This window comes from Ascidia mentula, chromosome 4, assembly GCF_947561715.1.
Source record: "Ascidia mentula chromosome 4, kaAscMent1.1, whole genome shotgun sequence".
Classification (NCBI taxonomy): domain Eukaryota; kingdom Metazoa; phylum Chordata; class Ascidiacea; order Phlebobranchia; family Ascidiidae; genus Ascidia; species Ascidia mentula.
The window spans coordinates 5,629,115-5,651,141 of NC_138569.1; the positions used below are offsets into that span (position 1 = coordinate 5,629,115).

Consider the following 22,027-nt stretch of genomic DNA (forward strand, 5'->3'; position numbering starts at 1 on the left):
ACTTCAAGTGCCCGTGTTACCTATTTGCATTGGAGAAGGCATGCGAAGAGCGTTAACGAAACACCTTTTTAAGTAAGGTGAAGACGTGGTTACTATTTTGACTTTGGTGAATATTGACGATCTTCCACGTTTGTTTGTCTCCAGTTATTTGTACCTGGTCGTTTGGCGGATCAGATCGTCACTGGTCACCAAGCTGCACTGATAACTAATAAAAGAGTCTACAATACACATGTACATTAATTACTGCAGTTTATGGTGCTCACACGAAGCGGGACATGTAACAAATATTTCCTCATACACTTTGACCTACATAGCCGTACACAGATATACGGAGGGAAAGAAATACATGAAGACTTAGAAAGACAGAAACAAAACGATCACTTTTATTCAGTGAACCACTTCTTCTACTTCCAGGTTGATGCGAAAACCTCGGCCTTGGACAACTTCATCCGACTGAAATACAACCAGCATTTGATCCCTTGCTCGCACCACGCTCGAAGATGGGTCGAAACCGCAGAAGGTTCGAATGTTAAGTTCCGGGTTTATGACGTCAAAGTCAGGGTAGATCAAGACTCTGTCGTTGTTGCAGGAATTCCCCTTTTCTATGTCGAGGCTACGAACAGAAAACATATGAAGTAGACAGGTTATGTCTGTAGGTAGAAGTTTTGCTTAGGCGAAAAATCATTTCTTGTAAAGTATGGAACAATGCAGAAACAAACCTGTCAACTGTCAGTTTCAGCTTAGTTGGATTTTTTCCGTTGGATGACTTTGTGAGGTTCCACACACACTGACTGTTTCTTGGGTACAAACCTGGTAATTGTATGCCTTAGCTTAGATCAATATCGCAATTATGTCGGTCCCATGGGCATTCAAATTTGATAAGTAGAAAATATGTTTATTTGTTGTTGATGGGTTTACCTGGGTGTTGTGGCGAGGTGATGTTGGTCGTTGCATTTATTTCCATGTCCTCTCCACAATTTCGTTGTAAATCAAGTGGGTTGGTAGGGGGCGCAATAACTGTTTGTACAACACACAAGAAATAAATTATTAATATATCGTCACATCGACACTATAATTTGGTGACTAATGCATGCGTTTTATAGCAATTTTCGTTAGTTTTCTGTACATACATTTTTTCGCTTGTGTAGTTGTAGTGGTCGCTCGTGTAGTTGAAGTGGTCGCTCGTGTAGTTGTAGTGGTCGCACGTGTAGTTGAAGTGGTCGCACGTGTAGTTGCAGTGGTCGCTCGTGTTGGTGTTATTGTTGTTGTCGTGGTCGTCTGTCTTGATTTCCTGTATTTCTTTCCTTTTCTTCTCCATTTTTTCCATCTTCTTCTTCTTCTCATTCTTCTTTTTCTTCTTCTTCTTCCTCTTTTTCTTCTTGTCCTTCTTCGTTCTCTTGAGATAGTCCTTGATTTCTTTTCGATCCGCGTTGTGAATGTTATTCTGGTCGTCGGCAATCTGTGTTTACCAACGGGTCAATATTGATGACAATAAAATAATATCAAAATCTTCAATTGCTAATAATAACATTTACTCATTATGATTCACATTCACGTTTCTTTTCAACAGAAGAATTTGAAGCGAATCAATATTTTGCGCCGGATTTCTTTTGTTTGAAAACAATTAAAGCGCTTGACGATTTTGAGTGTTATTCTGGCAAATTTCATTCAAAGAAAATTATCCACTTGTCGCAGCAGAGCAAAACTGCCTTCTAGGGTCAGAGGTAGTACCAATACCTTTTTGTCCATTGTGGGTCCACAGGAGGTCTTTTATAATCGGAAATTGATGACACGTTGATACTTAACAGAATCCGATTTAACAATGCCTGTTTACGTTCATTATATGCGGTCTTCCGATCAAGGGTCGATTGGTGGCGAAACAAGCTTCTGATATGGTGTCTTGGTCTATGGGCCACTATTGCAGATGTGGGTATTACAGAAAGACCAGAGGTAAGTGATATCGATGAGGTCGCCGGTATCGGTTGTCTTTGCGACCTTTCCAGTTTCTCACCAAATACAGATTCGCCGCCAGGTTGCGTCACAACCATTGACGTCATGTCAGTGACAAAATTGTGCGTCAACGAAAGAGCTATCACACGTTCGTCGATATGTGTCTGTAGAAAAAACTTTGCACTGTTACAATAAAATCATCTAATCTATTTTATATTAACTTAAACAAACATTTAGTTCACAGATTTCACGATACAGTTACGATAAACTATTGAATATGAGCTTGATATTTTGTTACTTTTCGTTCTTCTGTGGCCAACGTCTTCTCCCGTAGCAGCTGCTTGACGGTGAGATAAGCCCAGATTTTCTCCATGTTAAAACCTTCGTCAATAAACGTGGATTCCATCGGGCGACCGAGAGTCACCAAGTTAACATTTCGATTGATCGATGTTCCGTCGACGGTGCCACAAAAATCTGAAAAAAAGAAGTTATGAAAAAATATTGTTATCATGAAAACTTTTGAAGATTCTAGAAAAGTCGGCAAAAGTTTATTGGGTTTTCCCGTGTGCAAGCCATTAAATATTCGAAAAGCCACGATCCAATAACGTGTGCGAGAGATGTTAAAAAATGGTGACAAAAAAGGACAAAAAACTTAACATATGTGACGTTGTGTTTCTCCATAATAACGATTTGAGGTTTTGTCGGGATAACTTAAATGAAAACCTACCTTGACACTCATTTAACATACACCAAGTTTTATACCGTGGCATGTGATGGCATCGTCCGTCCGATTGTCCTGTCTCGATTTGTCGATCCTCCCAACCACCATTATTTCCGAGCCGTAGAAGTAATTGTCGAACCTATATTAGATTAATTCTATACTTTACATTGTGAAAAATAATTACCAGATTTGAACTGTTTTGACCGTTGTAAATCTGAATCTAAAGCAATGCAATTCAATGTAATATCGTACCCGTAAGACCAGTTTATGGGTCGAAATGTGTTTAATAAAATAGAACTTTCGTCATTATTGAAATATAAAACGCAAACGTTTTATTAGAAATTCCTGATCAATTTGTCACAACGTGTAATGAATCAAACGCTACAAAAATATAAAGGGACACAACGCTGCTTCACGAAAGTCACTTTTTATAAACTCACTTCGTTTCGGAAACGTCCACCACTGGCGCTCCGGAGTAGTTAAAAGTGACGTGTGCAAGCATAGGGGAGGCGACTTCGTCATAGAATCCTTTCAATTGCAAAGCCGCGTTCGAATCAATGTAAATTCGCCTGCGCGGAAAATTATTACTTCCTGGTGGTTCCGCAGTAAATAAACAGGAAATCCAAAAATGTTAAAAACAATTTTCACGGGATTGTAAATTTAGCATGTAGTCTGTTTACGATTGCATTATTAAACCACTGTCACCTTGATAGACCCTGATTTGCCGTCGCCAGCTTGTCGAGGAATGAGTGATCAACGTCATTTCCAAAACCCAGACAAAACACCGAGTAACGACCGTTAATTCTGCGTCGAAGTCCGCTTCTTATGTCAGAAGTGGACGTAACTCCTAAATAAAGAAAAAGTTGAATGTATTTAATAGCAACCCGAGGCAGAAGGAAGGAAACGTAGACATTTGTTGACAGTCATAGTGGACATCAAACAAATGTGGTTCCATATCATAAATTTGGGTGAAGACAAATATTTAATATGGTTTAAAGCTAGTCCAAGTTTGTTGTTTCAAACGTCGCCAAACAGGAAATGACTTGCGTATTGGAAAATTATTTGGATGAAAATTAAGCCTCAAGTTGGACATTTTAAATTACCCAAACCTAGAAAGCTTTAAAATACGTATTTAGCGTAGACGCCGACAATGTAATTACAATAACAGACAACAGTTGTTAAACCTTAAAGGTTCTCATGTCATGCATTGGAGGCTTACCTCGTGTTGGTTGTCCGTCTGTCAGCAAAACAAGCATGTTGCCCAGTTCCCGATTGCTGGATCGACCTGAGGTTGCAGTCTCAAGCAGGGTTACGCCTTGTATTGCGGCTTCGTAGAAGTTGGCATCTAAAGTAGAAAAATACGTTCGTGATAATAAGTTTCAATTTCCCCATTTCTCTCACCCCCTCTAGTAACAATAGCGTTGACGAAGCGTTTTGCCCTTTGAATGTTGGCATCGTTTACAGGAACCATTTCGCCTCTCCGCCAGATGTTGACGTTGGACGAAAACGTGATTATGTTGAACCTAAAATCATTTTTGTAAGCCAAGGTCGTAGTTTCTGTACTTCAAATGATTGAACTAAAAGCATGGAACGGCACTAACTGATCTTGAGGGCGCAAATCATCCATGATTGTCAACAAGGCCTCCTTGGTTTGCTTGATCTTCGTTCCGCACATGGACCAACTCTTGTCAATCACAAACACTATTTTCTTAGGTATGACCGGTAAATTGCTGGGAGCGAAAAAATGAACAAAATATCCATTGCGAATTAACAAGTCGCCGCCTACACGCTCCCTTGTTACGTCATAATCAACTTTGAACTCTGCGATCTTTTTCTGGTCTTCGTGAGTTGGCTGGTAGCTGTAAAAAGTTATTTATTTGGTAAATATATGCAACAAAGGGAACTAACAAAGTTATGATGAAAAATTATTACTTCCTGCTCGTTCCGCAGTGTATAAACATATTACTGTTGTTCTACATCCAGGTGGAAGCAAAGCTTTGTATGGTGTTTTTGTCTGCAATACCTAATGAAAGCTTGAGATTTGCTGCGTCGAACGCGCACGCCATCAGCCACACTGTCAAATAAATCCTCTTGTGGTTGTTTTCCAGAAATCTCTGGGTGGCCTTCCACTGATGTTATACCACTTGGTTCGTTGATGTGAACCTCTAATTTGAAGTCATCTACCATCTAAGCAATGTTGGAGTATTACAAAACATATATATATGTACCATTATTTTGGGAGTAAATTATATTTCGCAATAAATCATACTTGGCCTGGATCGACGTAAATCACGTGTCTATATTTTCCGAGTTTGCGCTTGAGCAGTTCCTGGTAACTCAAGCGAAACGTGACGTTGCCACCGGCTGCAACATTCACCGCAACATCAAATGTTTGGGATTCTTTTGTGTTGGTGGTAACCAAACCGGCCGATAGACACTTTGATGAAAAAATAAATAATTATTGTATAAAAATTTAATTGACAAAGTTATTTATTGTTTCATTTGCTCGATTTTTTGTATATTTCAGCTCAACCCTAACTCGTGAGTAATATTGTCGAAACATTCTATTATTTTTTTTTCTGGTTTGTCAGATTTCCTGTAGTTGGTAGTCGAAAAAAATGCACACAAACAAAAATATATAATAATACTTTACCACATTAAGAAAAAAAGTTTTGCAGATGTGAAATCTGAATAAAGATGGCTTAATGAGGTATATACTTACTGAGGCAACCGCTTGCTTATATTTAGCTTTGGCAATTGACTTCTTCTTGACTACACCAACATAAGTCTGACCCTCGATCTCCCTTTGAAGCAGAAAATATGCTTAAAGTCTCTCAAAGAAAACAACACTTACTCATGATACCTCAGTAATGTTTCATGCAATGGCATGATTGGCAGGATCGCCCCCGCAACGCAGGTTCTTACTCGGCGATTACAGTTATCGACTTATGATACTTTTTTGATGTCTTTGCTTTTTAAATTGGCAACAATAACCGATATCACAACATTGTTGAACTCACATGGAAAAGTTTGATATGAAAGCAGCTTTCGGGAGTCGCACCTCAATCCCCACTTTTTTCGGCACGTCATCGTCGTTACGTATGACGCTTGTGACCAAAGCTCGCGCGTATCTTGTCGTGATGCGTGAAAGTACGTGGAACCTTGTGATCGTGGCCTGGTCGTCAACAGACGAACGACGAAATCTTGCAGGTGCTGAGTGCTTAGAAAAGATAAATTTTTGTTGCCAATACCAAATTTGAACACACACACACACACACACACACACACACACACACACACACACACACACACACACACACACACATGTGAGTACAGTCAAGATACACCTTGTGTCTGTTACCTTAACCTAAACGAAATCGAAGAATGCTTTTCTGAATATGATCTTTTCCACACATGCAAAATCTTTATTCAGGTTCCAGAATATCGATACTTGTCAAGCGAAGGTTTAAAAGCAGGACAATCAAGAAGTTAGTCAACCAATAAAGAGCGTACTGCTATATATATATGGCTGTTTGTAAGCAATTTAACAACCGGCTAGTTAAAACTACTCAAAACATTTTGGGAAAATGATAAAAGCATTGGTTCATTGTCGCATACTGCTGAAAAACTACTAAACGGTGATATGCAAGATAAAAGCTGGTAAAATAGTCGTTCATTGAAACAATACCATAAGTCTGGTTCTTAACTTATCGTCATGTAATTGCCAAATTTCAAATGCTGCTGGACGGCGAATTCAAACAAAATATTTGGTCATTGATACAAATCTAATGCAAACAATCTCACCTTTATAATATTGCTTTTGGCCACAAACGTGCTGCTTGCTCCTAAGACCAACACAGACAAACATGTTATCAAACTTACATGCATAATTCCCCAGCATTTGCTATCCTGCATCTGCAAACGGCACAAATAAGTTTGGATAATTGCAACGCATAGTTTTATTTTTCACAACACCCACGCATTTCCCGTATCACCCACACTGTGCACGGAATCGGGTAATTCGATATTCTGACTCTTTGTCTATTCATCGTGGTGTGTGAGGTCATGACGCGTGCGTTTTTTTGTTGTGTTTACTTTACCAAGTCAAGTGGAAAAGCAATATTCACAGTTCTTCGAAAACGCAAATGACGCAACCACATTTTGCACGCGTGGTTGATTACAGAAGTGGTGGAAAACAAGATGTTGTCGCATTTTTGCATCACTAAGATTTAAGCAAGAATGTAAGTTAACATTACTGTTCTTGCATTGTGACCATAAACTAAATTATTGCGCGTTTCAAAACAACATTTAATAGTAACTGGTGTCAACAACGAACCAAAACAGCATGCAAGTAAAAGATTTGTGCATATATACGCTGTAGCATAGGTTCTTCGGAAACTTCAAGTGACCATGTTACCTATTTGCATTGGAGAAGGCATGCGAAGAGCGTTAACGAAACACCTTTTTAAGTAAGGTGAAGACCTGGTTACTATTTTGACTTTGGTGACTATTGACGATCTTCCACGTTTGTTTGTCTCCAGTTATTTGTACCTGGTCGTTTGGCGGATCAGATTGTCACTGGTCACCAAGCTGCACTGATAACTAATAAAAGAGTCTACAATACACATGTACATTAATTACTGCAGTTTATGGTGCTCACACGAAGCGGGACATGTAACAAATATTTCCTCATACACTTTGACCTACATAGCCGTACACAGATATACGGAGGGAAGATATACAAGAAGACTTAGAAAGACAGAAACAAAACGATCACTTTTATTCAGTGAACCACTTCTTCTACTTGCAGGTTGATGCGAAAACCTCGGCCTTGGACAACTTCATCCGACTGAAATACAACCAGCATTTGATCCCTTGCTCGCACCACGTTCGAAGATGGGTCGAAACCGCAGAAGGTTCGAATGTTAAGTTCCCGGTTTATGACGTCAAAGTCAGGGTAGATCAAGACTCTGTCGTTGTTGCAGGAATTCCCCTTTTCTATGTCGAGGCTACGAACAGAAAACATATGAAGTAGACAGGTTATGTCTGTGAGTAGAAGTTTTGCTCATGCAAAAAATCATTTCTTGTAAAGTATGGAACAATGCAGAAACAAACCTGTCAACTGTCAGTTTCAGCTTAGTTGGATTTTTTCCGTTGGATGACTTTGTGAGGTTCCACACACACTGACTGTTTCTTGGGTACAAACCTGGTAAATGTATGCCTTAGCTTAGATCAATATCGCAATTATGTCGGTCCCATGGGCATTCAAAGTTGATAAGTAGAAAATATATTTGTTTGTAATTGATGGGTTTACCTGGGTGTTGTGGCGAGGTAATGTTGGTCGTTGCATTTATTTCCATGTCCTCTCCACAATTTCTTTGTAAATCAAGTGGGTTGGTAGGGGGCGCAATAACTGTTTGTACAACACACAAGAAATAATTTATTAATATATCGTCACATCGACACTATAATTTGGTGACTAATGCATGCGTTTTATAGCAATTTTTGTTAGTTTTCTGTACATACATGTTTTCGCTTGTGTAGTTGTAGTGGTCGCTCGCGTAGTTGAAGTGGTCGCTCGCGTAGTTGTAGTGGTCGCTCGTGTTGGTGTTATTGTTGTTTTTGTGGTCCTCCGTCTTGATTTCCTGTATTTCTTTCTTCTTCTTCTCATTCTTCTCATTCTTCTCATTCTTTTTCTTCTTCTTCTTCCTCTTTTTCTTATTCTCCTTCTTCGTTCTCTTGAGATAGTCCTTGATTTCTTTTCGATCCGCGTTGTGAATGTTATTCTGGTCGTCGGCAATCTGTGTTTACTAACGGGTCAATATTGATGACAATAAAATAATATAAAAATCGTCAATTGCTAATAATAACATTTACTCATTATGATTCAAATTCACGTTTCTTTTCAACAGAAGAATTTGAAGCGAATCAATATTTTGCGCCGGATTTATTTTGTTTGAAAACAATTAAAGCGCTTGACGATTTTGAGTGTTATTCTGGCAAATTTCATTCAAACCAAATTATCCACCGGCCGCAGCAGAGCAAAACTGCCTTCTAGGGTCAGAGGTAGTACCAATACCTTTTTGTCCATTGTGGGTCCACAGGAGGTCTTTTATAATCGGAAATTGATGACACGTTGATCTTTAACGGAATCCGATATATCAATGCCTTACGTTCATTATATGTCTTCCAATCAAGGGTCGATTGGTGGCGAAACAAGCTTCTGATATGGTGTCTTGGTCTATGCTGGGCCACTATTGCAGATGTGGGTGTTACAGAAAGACCAGAGGTAAGTGACATCGATGAGGTCGCCGGTATCGGTTGTCTTTGCGATCTTTCCAGTTTCTCACCAAATACAGATTCGCCGCCAGGTTGCGTCACAACCATTGACGTAATGTCAGTGACAAGATTGTGCGTCAACGAAAGAGCTATCACACGTTCGTCGATCTGTGTCTGTCGAAAAAAAAGGCACTGTTACAATATAATCATCTAATCTTTTTTATTTTGACTTAAACAAACATTTAGTTCACAGATTTCACGATACAGATACGATAAACTATTGAATATGAGCTTGATATTTTGTTACTTTTCGTTCTTCTGTGGCCAACGTCTTCTCCCGTAGCAGCTGCTTGATGGTGAGATAAGCCCAGATTTTCTCCATGTTAAAACCCTCGTCAATAAACGTGGATTCCATCGGGCGACCGAGAGTCACCAAGTTAACATTTCGATCGACTGATGTTCCGTCGACGGTGCCACAAAAATCTGAAAAAAATGAAGAAGTTATGAAAGATTCTAGAAAAGTCGGCAAAATTTTATTGGGTTTTCCCGTGTGCAAGCCATTAAATATTCGAACAGCCATGACCCAATAATGTGTGCGAGAGATGTGAAAAAATGGTGACAGAAAAGGACAAAAACTTAACATGTGTGACGTTGTGTTTCTCCATAATAACGATTTGAGGTTTTGTCGGGAAAACTTAAATGAAAATTTGCCTTGACACTCATTTAACATACACCAAGTTTTATACCGTGGCATGTGATGGCATCGTCCGTCCGATTGTCCTGTCCCGATTTGTCGATCCTCCCAACCACCATTATTTCCGAGCCGTAGAAGTAATTGTCGAACCTATATTAGATAAATTCTATACTTTACATGGTAAAAAAGAATTACCAGATTTGAAATGTTTTGACCGTTGAAAATCTGAATCTAAAGCAATGCAATTTATTGTAATATCGTACCCGTAAGACCAGTTTATAGGTTGCTTTGAGATCGCGTATGTGTTTAAAAAATAGAACTTTCGTCATTATTGAAATATAAAACACAAACATTTTATTAGAAATTCCTGATCAATTTGTCACAAGGTGTAATGAATCAAACTCTACAAAAATATGAAGGGATACAACGCTGCTCCACGAAAGTCACTTTTTATAAACTCACTTCGTTTCGGAAACGTCCACCACTGGCGCTCCGGAGTAGTTAAAAGTGACGTGTGCAAGCATAGGGGAGGCGACTTCGTCATAGAATCCTTTCAATTGCAAAGCCGCGTTCGAATCAATGTAAATTCGCCTGCGCGGAAAATTATTACTTCCTGGTGGTTCCGCAGTAAATAAACAGGAAATCATAAAAAGTTAATAACAATTTTCACGGGATTGTAAATTTAGCATGTAGTCTGTTTACGCTTGCATTATTAAACCACTGTCACCTTGATAGACCCTGATTTGCCGTCGCCAGCTTGTCGAGGAAAGAGCGATCAACGTCATTTCCAAAACCCAGACAAAACACCGAGTAACGACCGTTAATTCTGCGTCGAAGTCTGCTTCTTATGTCAGAAGTGGACGTAATTCCTAAATAAAGAAAAAGTTGAATGTATTTAATAGCAACCCGAGGCAGAAGGAAGGAAACGTAGACATTTGTTGACAGTCATAGTGGACATCAAACAAATGTGGTTCCATATCTTAAATTTGGACGAAGACAAATATTTAATATGGTTTAAAGCTAGTCCAAGTTTGTTGTTTCAAACGTCGCCAAACAGGAAACGACTTGCGTATTGGAAAATTATTTTGATTAAAATTAAACCCCAAGTTGGACATTTTAAATTACCCAAACCAAGAACGCTTCAAAATACGTATTTAGCGTAGACGCCGACAATGTAATTACAATAATAGACAACAGTTGTTAAACCTTAAAGGTTCTCATGTCATGCATTGGAGGCTTACCACGTGTTGGTTGTCCATCTGTCAGCAAAACAAGCATGTTGCCCTGTTCCCGATTGCTGGATCGACCTGAGGTTGCAGTCTCAAGCAGGGTTACGCCTTGTATTGCGGCTTCGTAGAAGTTGGCATCTAAACGAGAAAAATACGTTCGTGACAATAAGTTCCACTTTCCCCATTTCTCTCACCCCCTCTAGTAACAATAGCGTTGACGAAGCGTTTTGCCCTTTGAATGTTGGCATCGTTTACAGGAACCATTTCGCCTCTCCGCCAGATGTTGACGTTGGACGAAAACGTGATTATGTTGAACCTAAAATCACTTTTGTAAGCCAAGGTCGTAGTTTCTGTACTTTAAATGATTGAACTAAAGGCAGGGAACGGCACTAACTGATCTTGAGGGCGCAAATCATCCAGGATTGTCAACAAGGCCTCCTTGGTTTGCTTGATCTTCGTTCCGCACATGGACCAACTCTTGTCAATCACAAACACTATTTTCTTAGGTATGACCGGTAAATTGCTGGGGGCGAAAAAATGAACAAAATATCCATTGCGAATCAATAAGTCGCCGCCTACACGCTCCCTTGTTACGTCATAATCAACTTTGAATTTCGCGAGGTTTTTCTGGTCTTCGTGAGTTGGCTGGTAGCTGTAAAAAGAAACGAAGTTGCCACAGGATTATTTATTTGGTAAATATATGCAACATATAGAACTACCAAAATTAAGATGAAAAATTATTACTTCCTGCTCGTTCCGCAGTAAATAAACATATTACTGTTGTTCTACATCCAGGTGGAAGCAAAGCTTTGTATGGTGTTTTTGTCTGCAATACCTGATGAAAGCTTGAGATTTGCTGCGTCGAACGCGCACGCCATCAGCCACACTCTCAAATAAATCCTCTTGTGGTTGTTTTCCAGAAATCTCTGGGTGGCCTTCCACTGATGTTATACCACTTGGTTCGTTGATGTGAACCTCTATTTTGAAGTCATCTACCATCTAAGCAATGTTGGAGTATTACAAAACATATATATATGTACCATTATTTTGGGAGTAAATTATATTTCGCAATAAATCATACTTGGCCGGGATCGACGTAAATCACGTGGCTGTATTTTCCGAGTTTGCGCTTGAGCAGTTCCTGGTAACTCAAGCGAAACGTGACGTTGCCACCGGCTGCAACATTTACCTCAACATCAAATGTTTGGGGTTCTCTTGTGTTGGTGGTAACCAAACCGGCCGATAGACCCTTTGATGAAAAAATAAATAATTATTGTATAAAAATTTGATTGACAAAGTTATTTATTGTTTCATTTGCTCGATTTTTTGTATTTTAGCTCAACCCTAACTCGTGAGTATGTTGTCGAAACATTCTATTATTTTTTTTCTGGTTTGTCAATTTTACTGTAGTTGGTAGTCGAAAAAATGCACACAAACACAAATATATAATACTACTTTACCACATTAAGAAAAAAAGTTTTGTAGATGTGAAATCTGAATAAAGATGGCTTACTGAGGTATATACTTACTGAGGCAACCGCTTGCTTATATTTAGCTTTGGCGATGGACTTCTTCTTGACTACACCAACATAAGTCTGACCCTCGATCTCCCTTTGAAGCAGAAAATATGTTTAAAGTCTCTCAAAGAAAACAACACTTACTCATGATACCTCAGTAATGTTTCATGCAATGGCATGATTGGCAGGATCGCCCCCGCAACGCAGGTTCTTACTCGGCGATTACAGTTATCGACTTATGGTACTTTTTTTGATGTCTTTGCTTTTTGAATTGGCAACAATAACCGATATCACGACAACATTGTTGAACTCACATAGAAAAGTTTGATATGAAAGCAGCTTTCGGGAGTCGCACCTCAATCCCCACTTTTTTTGGCACGTCATCGTCGTTACGTATGACGCTTGTGACCAAAGCTCGCGCGTACCTCGTCGTGATGCGTGAAAGTACGTGGAACCTTGTGATCGTGGCCTGGCCGTCAAAAGACGAACGACGAAATCTTGCAGGTGCTGAGTGCTTAGAAAAGATAAATTTTTATTGCCAATGCCAAATTCGCAAACACACATACACACACACACACACACACACACACACACACACACACACACACACACACACACATGTATAAATGTGACTACCGTCAAGGTACACCTTGTTTGTCTGTTAGCTTGACCTAAACGAAATCGAAGAATGCTTTTCTGAATATGATCTTTTCCACGTATGCAAAGTCTTTATTCAGGTTCCAGAATATCGATACTTGTCAAGCGAAGGTTTAAAAGCAGGACAATCAAGAAGTGAGTCAACCGTTAAAGAGCGTACTGCTATATATATGGCTGTTTGTAAGCAATTTAACAACCGGCTGGTTAAAGTTACTCAAAACATTTTGGGAAAATGACAAAAGCATTGGTTCATTGTCGCATACTGCTGAAAAACTACTAAACGGTGATATGCAAGATAAAAGCTGGTAAAATGGTCGTTCATTGAAACAATACCATAAGTCTGGTTCTTAACTTATCGTCATGTATTTGCCAAATTTCAAATGCTACTGGACGGCGAATTCAAACAAAATATTTGGTCATTGATAAAGATCTAATGCAAAAAATCTCACCTTCAGAATGTTGCTTTTGGTCACAAACGTGCTGCTTGCTCCTAAGACCAACACAGACAAACATGTTATCAAACTTACATGCATAATTCCCAATTGGATAGCAATTGCTATCCTGCATCTGCAAACAGCACAAATAAGTATGGATAATTGCAACTCATAGTTTTATTTTGCACAAAACCCACGCATTTGCAGTATCACCCACGCAGTGCACGGAATCGGGTAATTCGATATTCTGACTCTTTGTCTATTCATTGTGGTGTGTGAGGTCATGGCGCGTGCGTTTTTTTCCTGTGTTTACTTTACCCAGTCAAGTGGAAAAGCAATATTCAGAGTTCTTCGAAAACGCAAATAGCGAAACCACATTTTGCACGCGTGGTTGATTACAGAAGTGGTGGAAAACAAAATGTTGTCGCATTTTTGCATGGCTAACACAAAGGCAAGAATGTAAGTTAACATTACTCTCCTTGCATTGTGACCTTAAACTAAAGTATCGTGCGTTTCAAAACAACATTTAATAGTAACCTGTGTCAACACCAAAACCAAAAACAGCATGCAAGTAATATATTTGTGCATATATTAGTTGTAGCATAAGTTCTTCTTCAAGTGCCCGTATTACATATTTGCACTGGAGAACGCATGCGACGACCGTTAACAAAACATCGTCTTTGAACTTGAGGGCTCGAAGTGAAAATGCTATACATCCAAGTGCTTATGCTTTTTGTATCCTTATGGTCGAAAATACCTTGTGTACAATCTGTATCTGTAATACTTTTCATATATCCTGAAGAGAAATAATGCGCAAAAGTAATCTTGTGGCCCGACCTAAATTTCTCAGACAAACGTTAGTGTCAGTTGTAGTCTGTTTCCTTGCCTTAGGCCTAATTATTTTCGTACTCTCGGCAAAACTGCCGCAAAAATTAAACTGTGTCCTGTGAACTTTTGAAAAGATACCATACCCATTCAGTATATGACCTCAACCTCTTAATTTAGACACGGGGCAAGCTTATGACGTGTATGAGAAGTATTGCTGTATATAATCACACATTACGAAAGCACAAATGCTTACAAAAAGATATGAAACGTGATAATAAAAGCGTGAAATGAAAACACATATAGTTCATTTCTGATTTAGGCAACTACGTCTTCAATCTGCAGGTTGATGAGAAAACCGCGGCCTTGGACAACTTCATCCGACTGAAATACAACCAGCATTTGGTCCCTTGCTCGAACCACGCTCGAAGATGAGTTGAAACCGCAAAAGGTTCGAATCTCAGGTTCTGGGTGTGTGACGTCAAAGTCAGGGTAGATCAAGACTCTGTCGTTGTTGCAGGAATTTCCCATTTCCACGTCGAGACTAATCATATGCAAAAATGTGAACAAAATAATTCGGACGAATAAACTAAACATATAAAATTTGCAAAGTATACTCTTTACTACACGAGAAAGGTTTGTTATTCGATACTTTGCATTAGACATTTGGTACTACATATATTGGATTTATATATGATAAGTATCAAGACATTGCCTTTGTTGTCAATTTTTTCCACTTTTTTCAATCAGCAACTGATTATTTTTTGGCCTATTGCAGATCGTTACGTTACAAAACAAGTTTGGGAACCAGCCTACACCAAGAAAATTCAAAACTAACTTTCCAAACGTGAGCTTTAGCTTTGTCGGGTTTTCTCTGTTGGATGTCTTTGTGAATTGCCACACACACTGACTGTTCCTTGGGTACAAACCTGGTAAAGTATTTTAAACCAATAAATCACCCCAATCATATAAATTAAAAAAGTAGCTCTCTGTAGTTAGTATGCAAGCAGGCTAATCAATCACTTTGATTAAAAAGTACTAAAAAAGCACTGTAGGATTATAGAGTGCAGCCGGGCTTACCTGGGTGTTGTGGCGAGGTAATGTTGGTCGTTACATTTATTTCCATGTCCTCTCCACAGTTTCGTTGTAATATAAGTGGGTTGACCGGCGGAGGCACAGTAACTGTTTGCACAACACACGAAACTGTTTATAAATCCGTAAACTTTGAACCAAGTCCTGTCGTTTCATAACATTGTTACATAAAAAAAATCGGACAAAGATCGAAATGGACGACAATTGAATATATCCCAGAGTTTAGTTCTTTACGTAATTGTATCGCCGAGCTTATAGACAATCATTATCCGATATGTACTTGCTCTTACACAGTTTGATATAATGCCCAACCACATACGCAAAGTAAAGGCATAACAAACACAAGAAAACTTCTATTTTCACCTGGAGTCGTTGTAGGTCTTGGCGTGGTGGTCGTTTGTGGAGTAGTAGTGGTGGTCGTTTGTGGAGTAGTAGTGGTGGTAGAGTGTGAAAACGAAAGACCTGACTGCTGTACCTGTCCATGAAGAAGCCTGCTTCATTTGCAAATAAAAAACAAAGGTGTAGTTGAATGTTTTCAGTGCAAATACCTTTGACTAAATGTTGTGCAGTTACATAAAAAATTAATAATATCAAGCCTTCCCTTTCACCCAGCGATGACACTTTGATCATTTATTGTATGTTTTGACAACGATGCGCGTACGTGGCTTTGCCTCTACGCCCGTGTTGCCGTTAGCATGTCATTAACAACAATCTGGATAGAGACTTTAACTGTGTTAATAGGTAAAAAAGAAGACCCTGCACTCACCTGTGTATGGACATACGTTTGGGTGTGGGTAGGTCTGAAAAGTAATAAAATTTATGGTTATAATTGTAAAATAATTTTCTGAAATACAACAGTTAAACAACTCCAGCACTTACTGAAAATGCGCCGTCGTGGTTTACGTCGACGTGTGGGAACAACTGCAAAAAATATTAAAACAACATTGCTTCCTGATTAACTGCTTGTTTTTCTTTTATTTGATGCCATGGTAGTCTATTAACTTATGATATACTGTCTGCACTTACAATTCTGATGCGTTAACATGCTGCTATATCCTCCGCTCAGTCGCACAGATGCATATTGAGAATAACTTCCACCAGAACTCCCAACATAAAATCCACCAGAACTTCCACCAGAACTTCCACTATAACTTCTACCATAACCTCCACCTCTGGGCCACGCCACTCTTGGCAACGGTGCTGGTGGAATTTCCGGCCTTTCCGCCTCCCCACCCAGTACGGGTTCGCCGCCTGGTTTGGTCACAACCATTGACGTCATATCAGTGACGAAATTGTGCGTCAAAGAAAGAGCTACCACACGTTCGTCGATCTCTGCCTATCGGCAAAATATTTTTTTACCTTTTTACCCGGCACACCAGCGTCTGCTGAGCTATTACTGCGGCAACAATTCCATTTGTTTTCCGCATTTTCAGTTTCAGCTTTCAACAAAAGGTATTTTGTCAGAATAAACTTACTTTTCGTTCTTCTGTGGCCAACGTCTTCTCCCGTAGCAGCTGCTTGACGGTGAGATAAGCCCAGATTTTCTCCATGTTAAAACCCTCGTCAATAAACGTGGGTTCTATCGGACGACCGAGAGTCACCAAGTTAACATTTCGATCGATCGATGTTCCGTCGACGGTTCCACAAAAACCTTAAACCAAATGATGAACAGTCTATATGCCGACACACACACACACACACACACACACACACACACACACACACACACACACACACACACACACACACACACACAACTAATCATTTTTGTATGTTTTAACTGCGCTATAAATTATTTCATAGGTCTGGAATTTTACTAAAGCTTTACTCAATAGTGGTCGAAATGTTAAAGGTATAATGGGTGTTAGGGATAAAAGAGTCACCTTTCACATACACCTGTTTGGAGGGACCAACAGCAAAAAGTAAGTAATTAACTGCCTAATGGTTTAACATATGGAAGCATTGGTGTGTTTGGTTTTAACGCAAATAAATTGTAACGCAGTAAAGTTCCATGCAATCGCATGATTGGCAGGATCGACCCACTGCGCTGGACTGTCTTTGCGATCACAGCTATCGTATCGAGATCAATAGGTTTACAGGCTTCGCAGCACAGGCATTACAGCCTAACTGGATCCGCCACTTTCTCTGACAAGTCTATCGTACATTACATAAAGTCCATACCAGGTGGAGACGTGTCCCGAACTGAAGACCTGTCGTTCAGTCTCGATTCATCGATCCTTCCAACAACAGTTATTTCCGACCCGTCGAAATAATTGTCAAACCTTAAAAATGTTTCAAGATCTGTTCAAATCAATGGACGTCAAATAATAGTACCGCATGCTGGCAACTGCAGCAATGGCATTTTGCAATGCAGTATGTGCATCATATATTAATGTCATTTCTTATCATAGCAATTACATCAAAATAACCGCCACTCTGATATTTTTGATACGAGTATTTTTATGCAGCTGAAAACATGGTTAATGAATAAAAACTATTGCCGTAAAGACTTTGTGCACCCGGCGAAATAACTTTACCATGTGACTCAAATAACCTAAAAACGTTTTTATCCCGAACAGGCAAACAGGCCAACTCTTGTCTTCGAAAATGTAAATAAAAATGCCCAGCAAAAATGCAACTCAGATATTTATTTTTGCCTGTCCTGAAATGAGTGTTTTTCAAATTTTCCAAATCTATACATCAACGCGCGTCATTGCTATTAGTAACGTACGTACATCGTTTCGGAAACGTCCACCACTGGCGCTCCGGAGTAGTTGAAAGTGACGTGTGCAAGCATAGGGGAAGCGACCTCGTCGTAGAATCCTTTCAATTGCAAAGCCGCGTCCGAATCAATGTAAATTCGTCTGCATGGAAACGTTTGTCAACAAAAATTGAGAATGTTTGTGTCCGAATTTGACAAATATGGAGTATGTGATTACAAATATGCTAGTTTAAAAACTTCATTCATATCGTCGATTTTTGCATCGTATCTTCTACGTGAGAACTTTTATTTATGGAGATTCCATGACATTATCGGTGGAACCCAACCTTTACGATAGAAATCACTCAGTTTCGAAACAAACAATGGTGTTCGTGACCCCCAACTTACTATTCATGCCTCCCATGCAGACCGGGCCCCTGGGGTGAGACCTTTGTCGAAACTATTACCTTGATAGACCTTGGTTTTCTGTAGACAGTTTATCGAGGAACGAGTGATCAACGTCACTTCCGAAACCCAAGCAAAATACCGAGTAACGACCATCAATCCGTGCTCGAAGCCTTTGTCTTATATCGCTGGTAGATGTAACTCCTGCAAAGATTACAAAACAATTAACGTGCCACTTCAATGATACACCCTCAATATTAATCCAGAAAATCAACACAGAAAGCATAACTTACCAACTGTTGGTTGTCCATCTGTCAGCAAAACAAGCATGTTGGCCTGTTCCCGATTGCTGGATTGACCTGAGGTTGTAGTCTCAAGCAGGGTTACGCCTTGTATTGCGGCTTCGTAGAAGTTGGTACCTAAACAAACAAACAAAATTAATGCACTAACAAATTTCGGCGTTTGCTTCTGTCCCTCACTTCCTCCTGCGTGAATCCTTCCAACGAAGCGTTTTGCCCTTTGAATGTTGGCATCGTTTACTTGGACCATCTCCCCCACTCGCCAGCTATGGACTCCGCCCGAAAAAGTGATTATATTGAACCTAAAATACTTCATTTGTTGAGTGTGATTGAACACAATTACACGAGCAAAACTAGAAGCATGAAAACCCACTGATCGTTAGGTCCCAAATCATCCAAGATTGTCAGCAAGGCCTCTCTCGTCTGTTTTATTTTCAGTCCGGACATGGACCCACTCTTGTCAATCACAAACACTATTTTCTTAGGTATGACCGGCAAATCGCTGGGAGCGAAAAAATGAACAAAATATCCATTGCGTATCAACAAGTCGCCGCCTACACGCTCCCTTGTTACGTCATATTGCACTTTGAACTCTGCGAGGTGTTTCTGCTCTTTCCGAGTCGGTTCATAGCTGCAAAAGTTTCAGAAAAAGAGATTGATCTGTAGTGTTGGTGTCGAACTTAAAGTATATACATTGGCCCAGGAAATTCAATTGCTTTTCTCGGTTCAAACTCTACTATTTAGATTTTGTCTGCAATACCTGATGAAAGCTTGGGTCTCGCTGCGTCTAACACGTACGTCAGCCACACTATCGAAGTCGAGTACTTTCTTGTGGCGACGTTTTCCAGTTCCTTCTGGGTTGACATCGAGTGACGTGATTCCACTTGGTTCACTGATGTGGACTTCTATGCGGAAGTCGTCCACTATCTATTTTTTAATAATGCACGATCGCCATTTATCTTTCAAGAATTGTTTCAATAATTAAAATAGATATCTAAATATCTTTAAAATGAAACACAAAAGAAATGGTGGTGTGGTCAGCAAAGTCGTCTGACAGTCACACCAGCTGCACTGATGAGACCTTTTAGGTCGAAACAGTGGCCATCTGTCTGCAGCTTATACACAATTCATATTATTGGCTCCATATTGCTTACAAAAGAAATGGTTTTACCACATTGAGTGATAAAAACATGTTCCGCGTTTTCACCTGATTCGATTCAAAAACTTATTGGCAATTTTTACCTGACCGGGATCAGCATGGATCACGTGGTTGTATAATCCGAGTTTACGCTTGAGTAGTTCTTGATAGTTCAAGCGGAACGTGACGTTGCCACCGGCTGCGACGTTCACAGAAACATCAAATGATTGCAATTCCCTTATGTTGGCAGTCACCAAACCGGCGGATTGACCCTTCAGAAAAAAAACACAGTAAAAGCTGAAAAATGTATTTACTTAAAATGGTCACATGTTTTCTTATTTTATGAGGTATGCGTTTTATAAGGTAATTATACGTTAAAAAAATATTGTTAGTGGTAGTGGTAAGTTGATAACAAGCTCACCAAGGCAACCGCTTGCTTATATTCAGCTTTAGCGATGGATTTCTCTTTCACCACACCCACGTAAGTCTGACCCTCGATTTCCCTTCAAGAACAAACATGTTTACGGAATTTATTAATTTGTTGTTCCTTTACCTTGTAGCGCAAAAACGACAATGACGTGGTTTTATATTGATTTGTTGGAATGATCAATTATGTCTCTTTGTTAGGCATACATTTATGGTAATTTAGCTAGTTCCAAATTGACAATAAATGGCCGAGATCACGCTAACATTGTGCAACTCACATGGAAAAGTTTGATATGAAAGCAGCTTTCGGGAGTCGCATCTCAATCCCCACTTCTTTCGGCACGTCATCGTCGTTACGTATGACGCATGTGACCAAAGCTCGCGCGTACCTCGTCGTTATACGTGAAAGTACGTGAAACTTTGTGATCGTGGCCTGGCCGTCAAAAGACGAACGACGAAATCGCAAAGACGAATGCTGCAAATTAGACACACTTTGACGTTTATTAAGTACCTTACGTCAACCTTATTCCTAGTGTTAATATTAATACAAAATATTACAGATATTTGTTACATATACTCGTATTTGAGTTTTATTGCAATCAAAATATGATAAGAACGAACAAAAATTATGAAAATAAATCCTAAATTTATAAACCATTGTTATATTTTTGGTGTGTTTAGTTGCATCAAGCGTAAAATTCTGCGCGACAGTGTTATCCAAATTTGTTGATATTTTGACACAACATTTTGAAACAGTTTGAACTGTTTGTTATTTAAACAGATCTAATGCAAAATCTCACCGTTTTTATGTTGCTTTTCGCCACAAACATGCTGCTCGCGCCCAAGACCAACGCAGACAAACATGTTATAAATATTAGCTGCATTATTTCCTTTGCATCCGTGGTCGTCTCGCTTCTGTAACTGCAACGGACAAAGCACTTTTGTAGGTGTGCGGACGGTTGTTTTTGCGCTTCTTGCTGCCTTTTTCCTACGGCCCTGAAAGTTCAATGAAACAGTAGGCGTAATTGTTTTGTAACGAAATTGACCGCCATGCTGCATTACGTCATTGCGCTGGGCTGCGTTTAAAAAGATGGTCGCGCACAAAGACAGTCATTGACGGTAGACGATAAATAAACTTTCGATAATCCTTCTCGCTTAAGAAGAGAGCTCGCGCGTGGGCAACCGCCCGCGGTTTACTTGTCTCCTCAAGTAGAACTTCGCGGGTCGAGACGGGTCCGTTGCTTTCGAATTTCCGCGGATAATGAGTAGTTCTGCGAAATTCAAGTTTCGCGGTTACCTCACGCAAACACGCTTGATTGCAGAGTCGCTTGCAAAAAACCGACTTGGGCGTGACGTTTTTAATTTGTCTTTGGTATTAAATTATCATGCGGAAAAACTACGTGTTTGCGTCGTAAATATGGTTGCGGTTTGAAATTCAAACTCATCTTCAAGTTGATGTTTCATGTTACAAAAGTAAATTCGTGTTTACAAACTGTGAAAAAATCTTTTTAATTTTTCCGCCACAATTGCAACAAATTTGTATCTGTTTACCACGATGACTTCACGCACAAATGAACACCAAAATTCGGATTGCAAAATTTGGGCCTATTGGACCTTTTTTGGACGGAACCCCACACAAGGCACTTTCAAAACGTTGACA

The 22,027-nt window shown here is 39.6% G+C and overlaps 5 protein-coding genes across 6 annotated transcripts; all 5 read right to left on the reverse strand.

Moving 5' to 3' along the window:
- Nucleotides 1-387: 387 nt before the first annotated feature.
- LOC145897865 (membrane frizzled-related protein-like) lies at nt 388-964 on the reverse strand. The gene is made up of 3 exons (XM_082986319.1): nt 919-964; nt 720-810; nt 388-613 (listed from the first exon to the last, which is right to left on the reverse strand). The coding sequence occupies exons 1-3, from the start codon at nt 962-964 to the stop codon at nt 388-390; spliced, it is 363 nt and encodes a 120-aa protein (XP_082842445.1).
- LOC145897775 (uncharacterized) lies at nt 720-1,891 on the reverse strand. The gene is made up of 4 exons (XM_082986212.1): nt 1,738-1,891; nt 1,131-1,459; nt 919-1,017; nt 720-810 (listed from the first exon to the last, which is right to left on the reverse strand). Exons 1-3 carry the CDS (start codon nt 1,747-1,749, stop codon nt 990-992), a joined length of 369 nt encoding a protein of 122 aa, XP_082842338.1. The 5' UTR covers nt 1,750-1,891; the 3' UTR covers nt 720-810; nt 919-989.
- Nucleotides 1,858-6,720, reverse strand: LOC145897866 (inter-alpha-trypsin inhibitor heavy chain H4-like). The gene is made up of 15 exons (XM_082986320.1): nt 6,667-6,720; nt 6,476-6,586; nt 5,692-5,891; nt 5,394-5,475; nt 4,941-5,108; nt 4,695-4,858; nt 4,273-4,530; nt 4,073-4,194; nt 3,891-4,016; nt 3,377-3,518; nt 3,112-3,240; nt 2,713-2,810; nt 2,249-2,424; nt 1,938-2,114; nt 1,858-1,887 (listed from the first exon to the last, which is right to left on the reverse strand). Exons 1-15 carry the CDS (start codon nt 6,718-6,720, stop codon nt 1,858-1,860), a joined length of 2,037 nt encoding a protein of 678 aa, XP_082842446.1.
- Nucleotides 5,861-13,624, reverse strand: LOC145897773 (inter-alpha-trypsin inhibitor heavy chain H4-like). The gene is made up of 18 exons (XM_082986209.1): nt 13,497-13,624; nt 12,705-12,904; nt 12,403-12,484; nt 11,955-12,122; nt 11,709-11,872; nt 11,268-11,525; nt 11,068-11,189; nt 10,886-11,011; nt 10,372-10,513; nt 10,107-10,235; nt 9,697-9,794; nt 9,258-9,433; nt 8,751-9,124; nt 8,198-8,472; nt 7,986-8,084; nt 7,787-7,877; nt 6,476-7,680; nt 5,861-5,891 (listed from the first exon to the last, which is right to left on the reverse strand). Exons 1-17 carry the CDS (start codon nt 13,578-13,580, stop codon nt 7,455-7,457), a joined length of 2,814 nt encoding a protein of 937 aa, XP_082842335.1. The 5' UTR covers nt 13,581-13,624; the 3' UTR covers nt 5,861-5,891; nt 6,476-7,454.
- An 869-nt stretch (nt 13,625-14,493) lies between these two features.
- On the reverse strand, nt 14,494-21,337 carry LOC145897774 (inter-alpha-trypsin inhibitor heavy chain H4-like). 2 transcript variants are annotated; one of them, XM_082986211.1, is made up of 19 exons: nt 21,168-21,337; nt 20,646-20,842; nt 20,363-20,444; nt 20,046-20,213; nt 19,564-19,730; nt 19,177-19,434; nt 18,984-19,105; nt 18,798-18,923; nt 18,567-18,708; nt 18,134-18,262; nt 17,580-17,680; nt 16,874-17,049; nt 16,425-16,734; nt 16,278-16,319; nt 16,165-16,198; nt 15,762-15,889; nt 15,387-15,488; nt 15,145-15,235; nt 14,494-14,850 (listed from the first exon to the last, which is right to left on the reverse strand). In XM_082986211.1, exons 1-19 carry the CDS (start codon nt 21,249-21,251, stop codon nt 14,625-14,627), a joined length of 2,685 nt encoding a protein of 894 aa, XP_082842337.1. In that variant the 5' UTR covers nt 21,252-21,337; the 3' UTR covers nt 14,494-14,624. The 2 variants fall into 2 exon arrangements, with proteins under 2 accessions (XP_082842337.1, XP_082842336.1); XM_082986210.1 differs by having other exon boundaries at nt 15,762-15,892.
- Between the last annotated feature and the right edge of the window lie 690 nt (nt 21,338-22,027).

What these genes read in the sequence shown, in the direction of transcription:
- LOC145897773 (XM_082986209.1), bottom strand. Translation starts at nt 13,580, where the DNA reads ATGCATGTAAGTTTGATAACATGTTTGTCTGTGTTGGTCTTAGGAGCA. An exon ending in GATTTGCGCCCTCAAGATCA is followed by an intron (nt 11,190 to 11,267) that starts GTTAGTGCCGTT and finishes AAGTGATTTTAG; the next exon opens with GTTCAACATAATCACGTTTT. An exon ending in TACCTCGCCACAACACCCAG is followed by an intron (nt 7,878 to 7,985) that starts GTAAACCCATCA and finishes TACATTTACCAG; the next exon opens with GTTTGTACCCAAGAAACAGT.
- LOC145897865 (XM_082986319.1), bottom strand. Translation starts at nt 964, where the DNA reads ATGGAAATAAATGCAACGACCAACATCACCTCGCCACAACACCCAG. An exon ending in CACCTCGCCACAACACCCAG is followed by an intron (nt 811 to 918) that starts GTAAACCCATCA and finishes TACAATTACCAG; the next exon opens with GTTTGTACCCAAGAAACAGT. An exon ending in CTGAAACTGACAGTTGACAG is followed by an intron (nt 614 to 719) that starts GTTTGTTTCTGC and finishes TTCTGTTCGTAG; the next exon opens with CCTCGACATAGAAAAGGGGA.
- LOC145897775 (XM_082986212.1), bottom strand. An exon ending in AACTACACAAGCGAAAAAAT is followed by an intron (nt 1,018 to 1,130) that starts GTATGTACAGAA and finishes TTGTACAAACAG; the next exon opens with TTATTGCGCCCCCTACCAAC.
- LOC145897774 (XM_082986210.1), bottom strand. Translation starts at nt 21,251, where the DNA reads ATGCAGCTAATATTTATAACATGTTTGTCTGCGTTGGTCTTGGGCGCG. An exon ending in ATAAGCAAGCGGTTGCCTTG is followed by an intron (nt 20,214 to 20,362) that starts GTGAGCTTGTTA and finishes TTTTTTCTGAAG; the next exon opens with GGTCAATCCGCCGGTTTGGT. An exon ending in GAAAACCAAGGTCTATCAAG is followed by an intron (nt 18,263 to 18,566) that starts GTAATAGTTTCG and finishes GTTTCCATGCAG; the next exon opens with ACGAATTTACATTGATTCGG.
- LOC145897866 (XM_082986320.1), bottom strand. Translation starts at nt 6,720, where the DNA reads ATGAATAGACAAAGAGTCAGAATATCGAATTACCCGATTCCGTGCACA. An exon ending in TTCATATCAAACTTTTCCAT is followed by an intron (nt 5,476 to 5,691) that starts GTGAGTTCAACA and finishes TCTGCTTCAAAG; the next exon opens with GGAGATCGAGGGTCAGACTT. An exon ending in GTGGACGTTTCCGAAACGAA is followed by an intron (nt 2,811 to 3,111) that starts GTGAGTTTATAA and finishes AATCTAATATAG; the next exon opens with GTTCGACAATTACTTCTACG.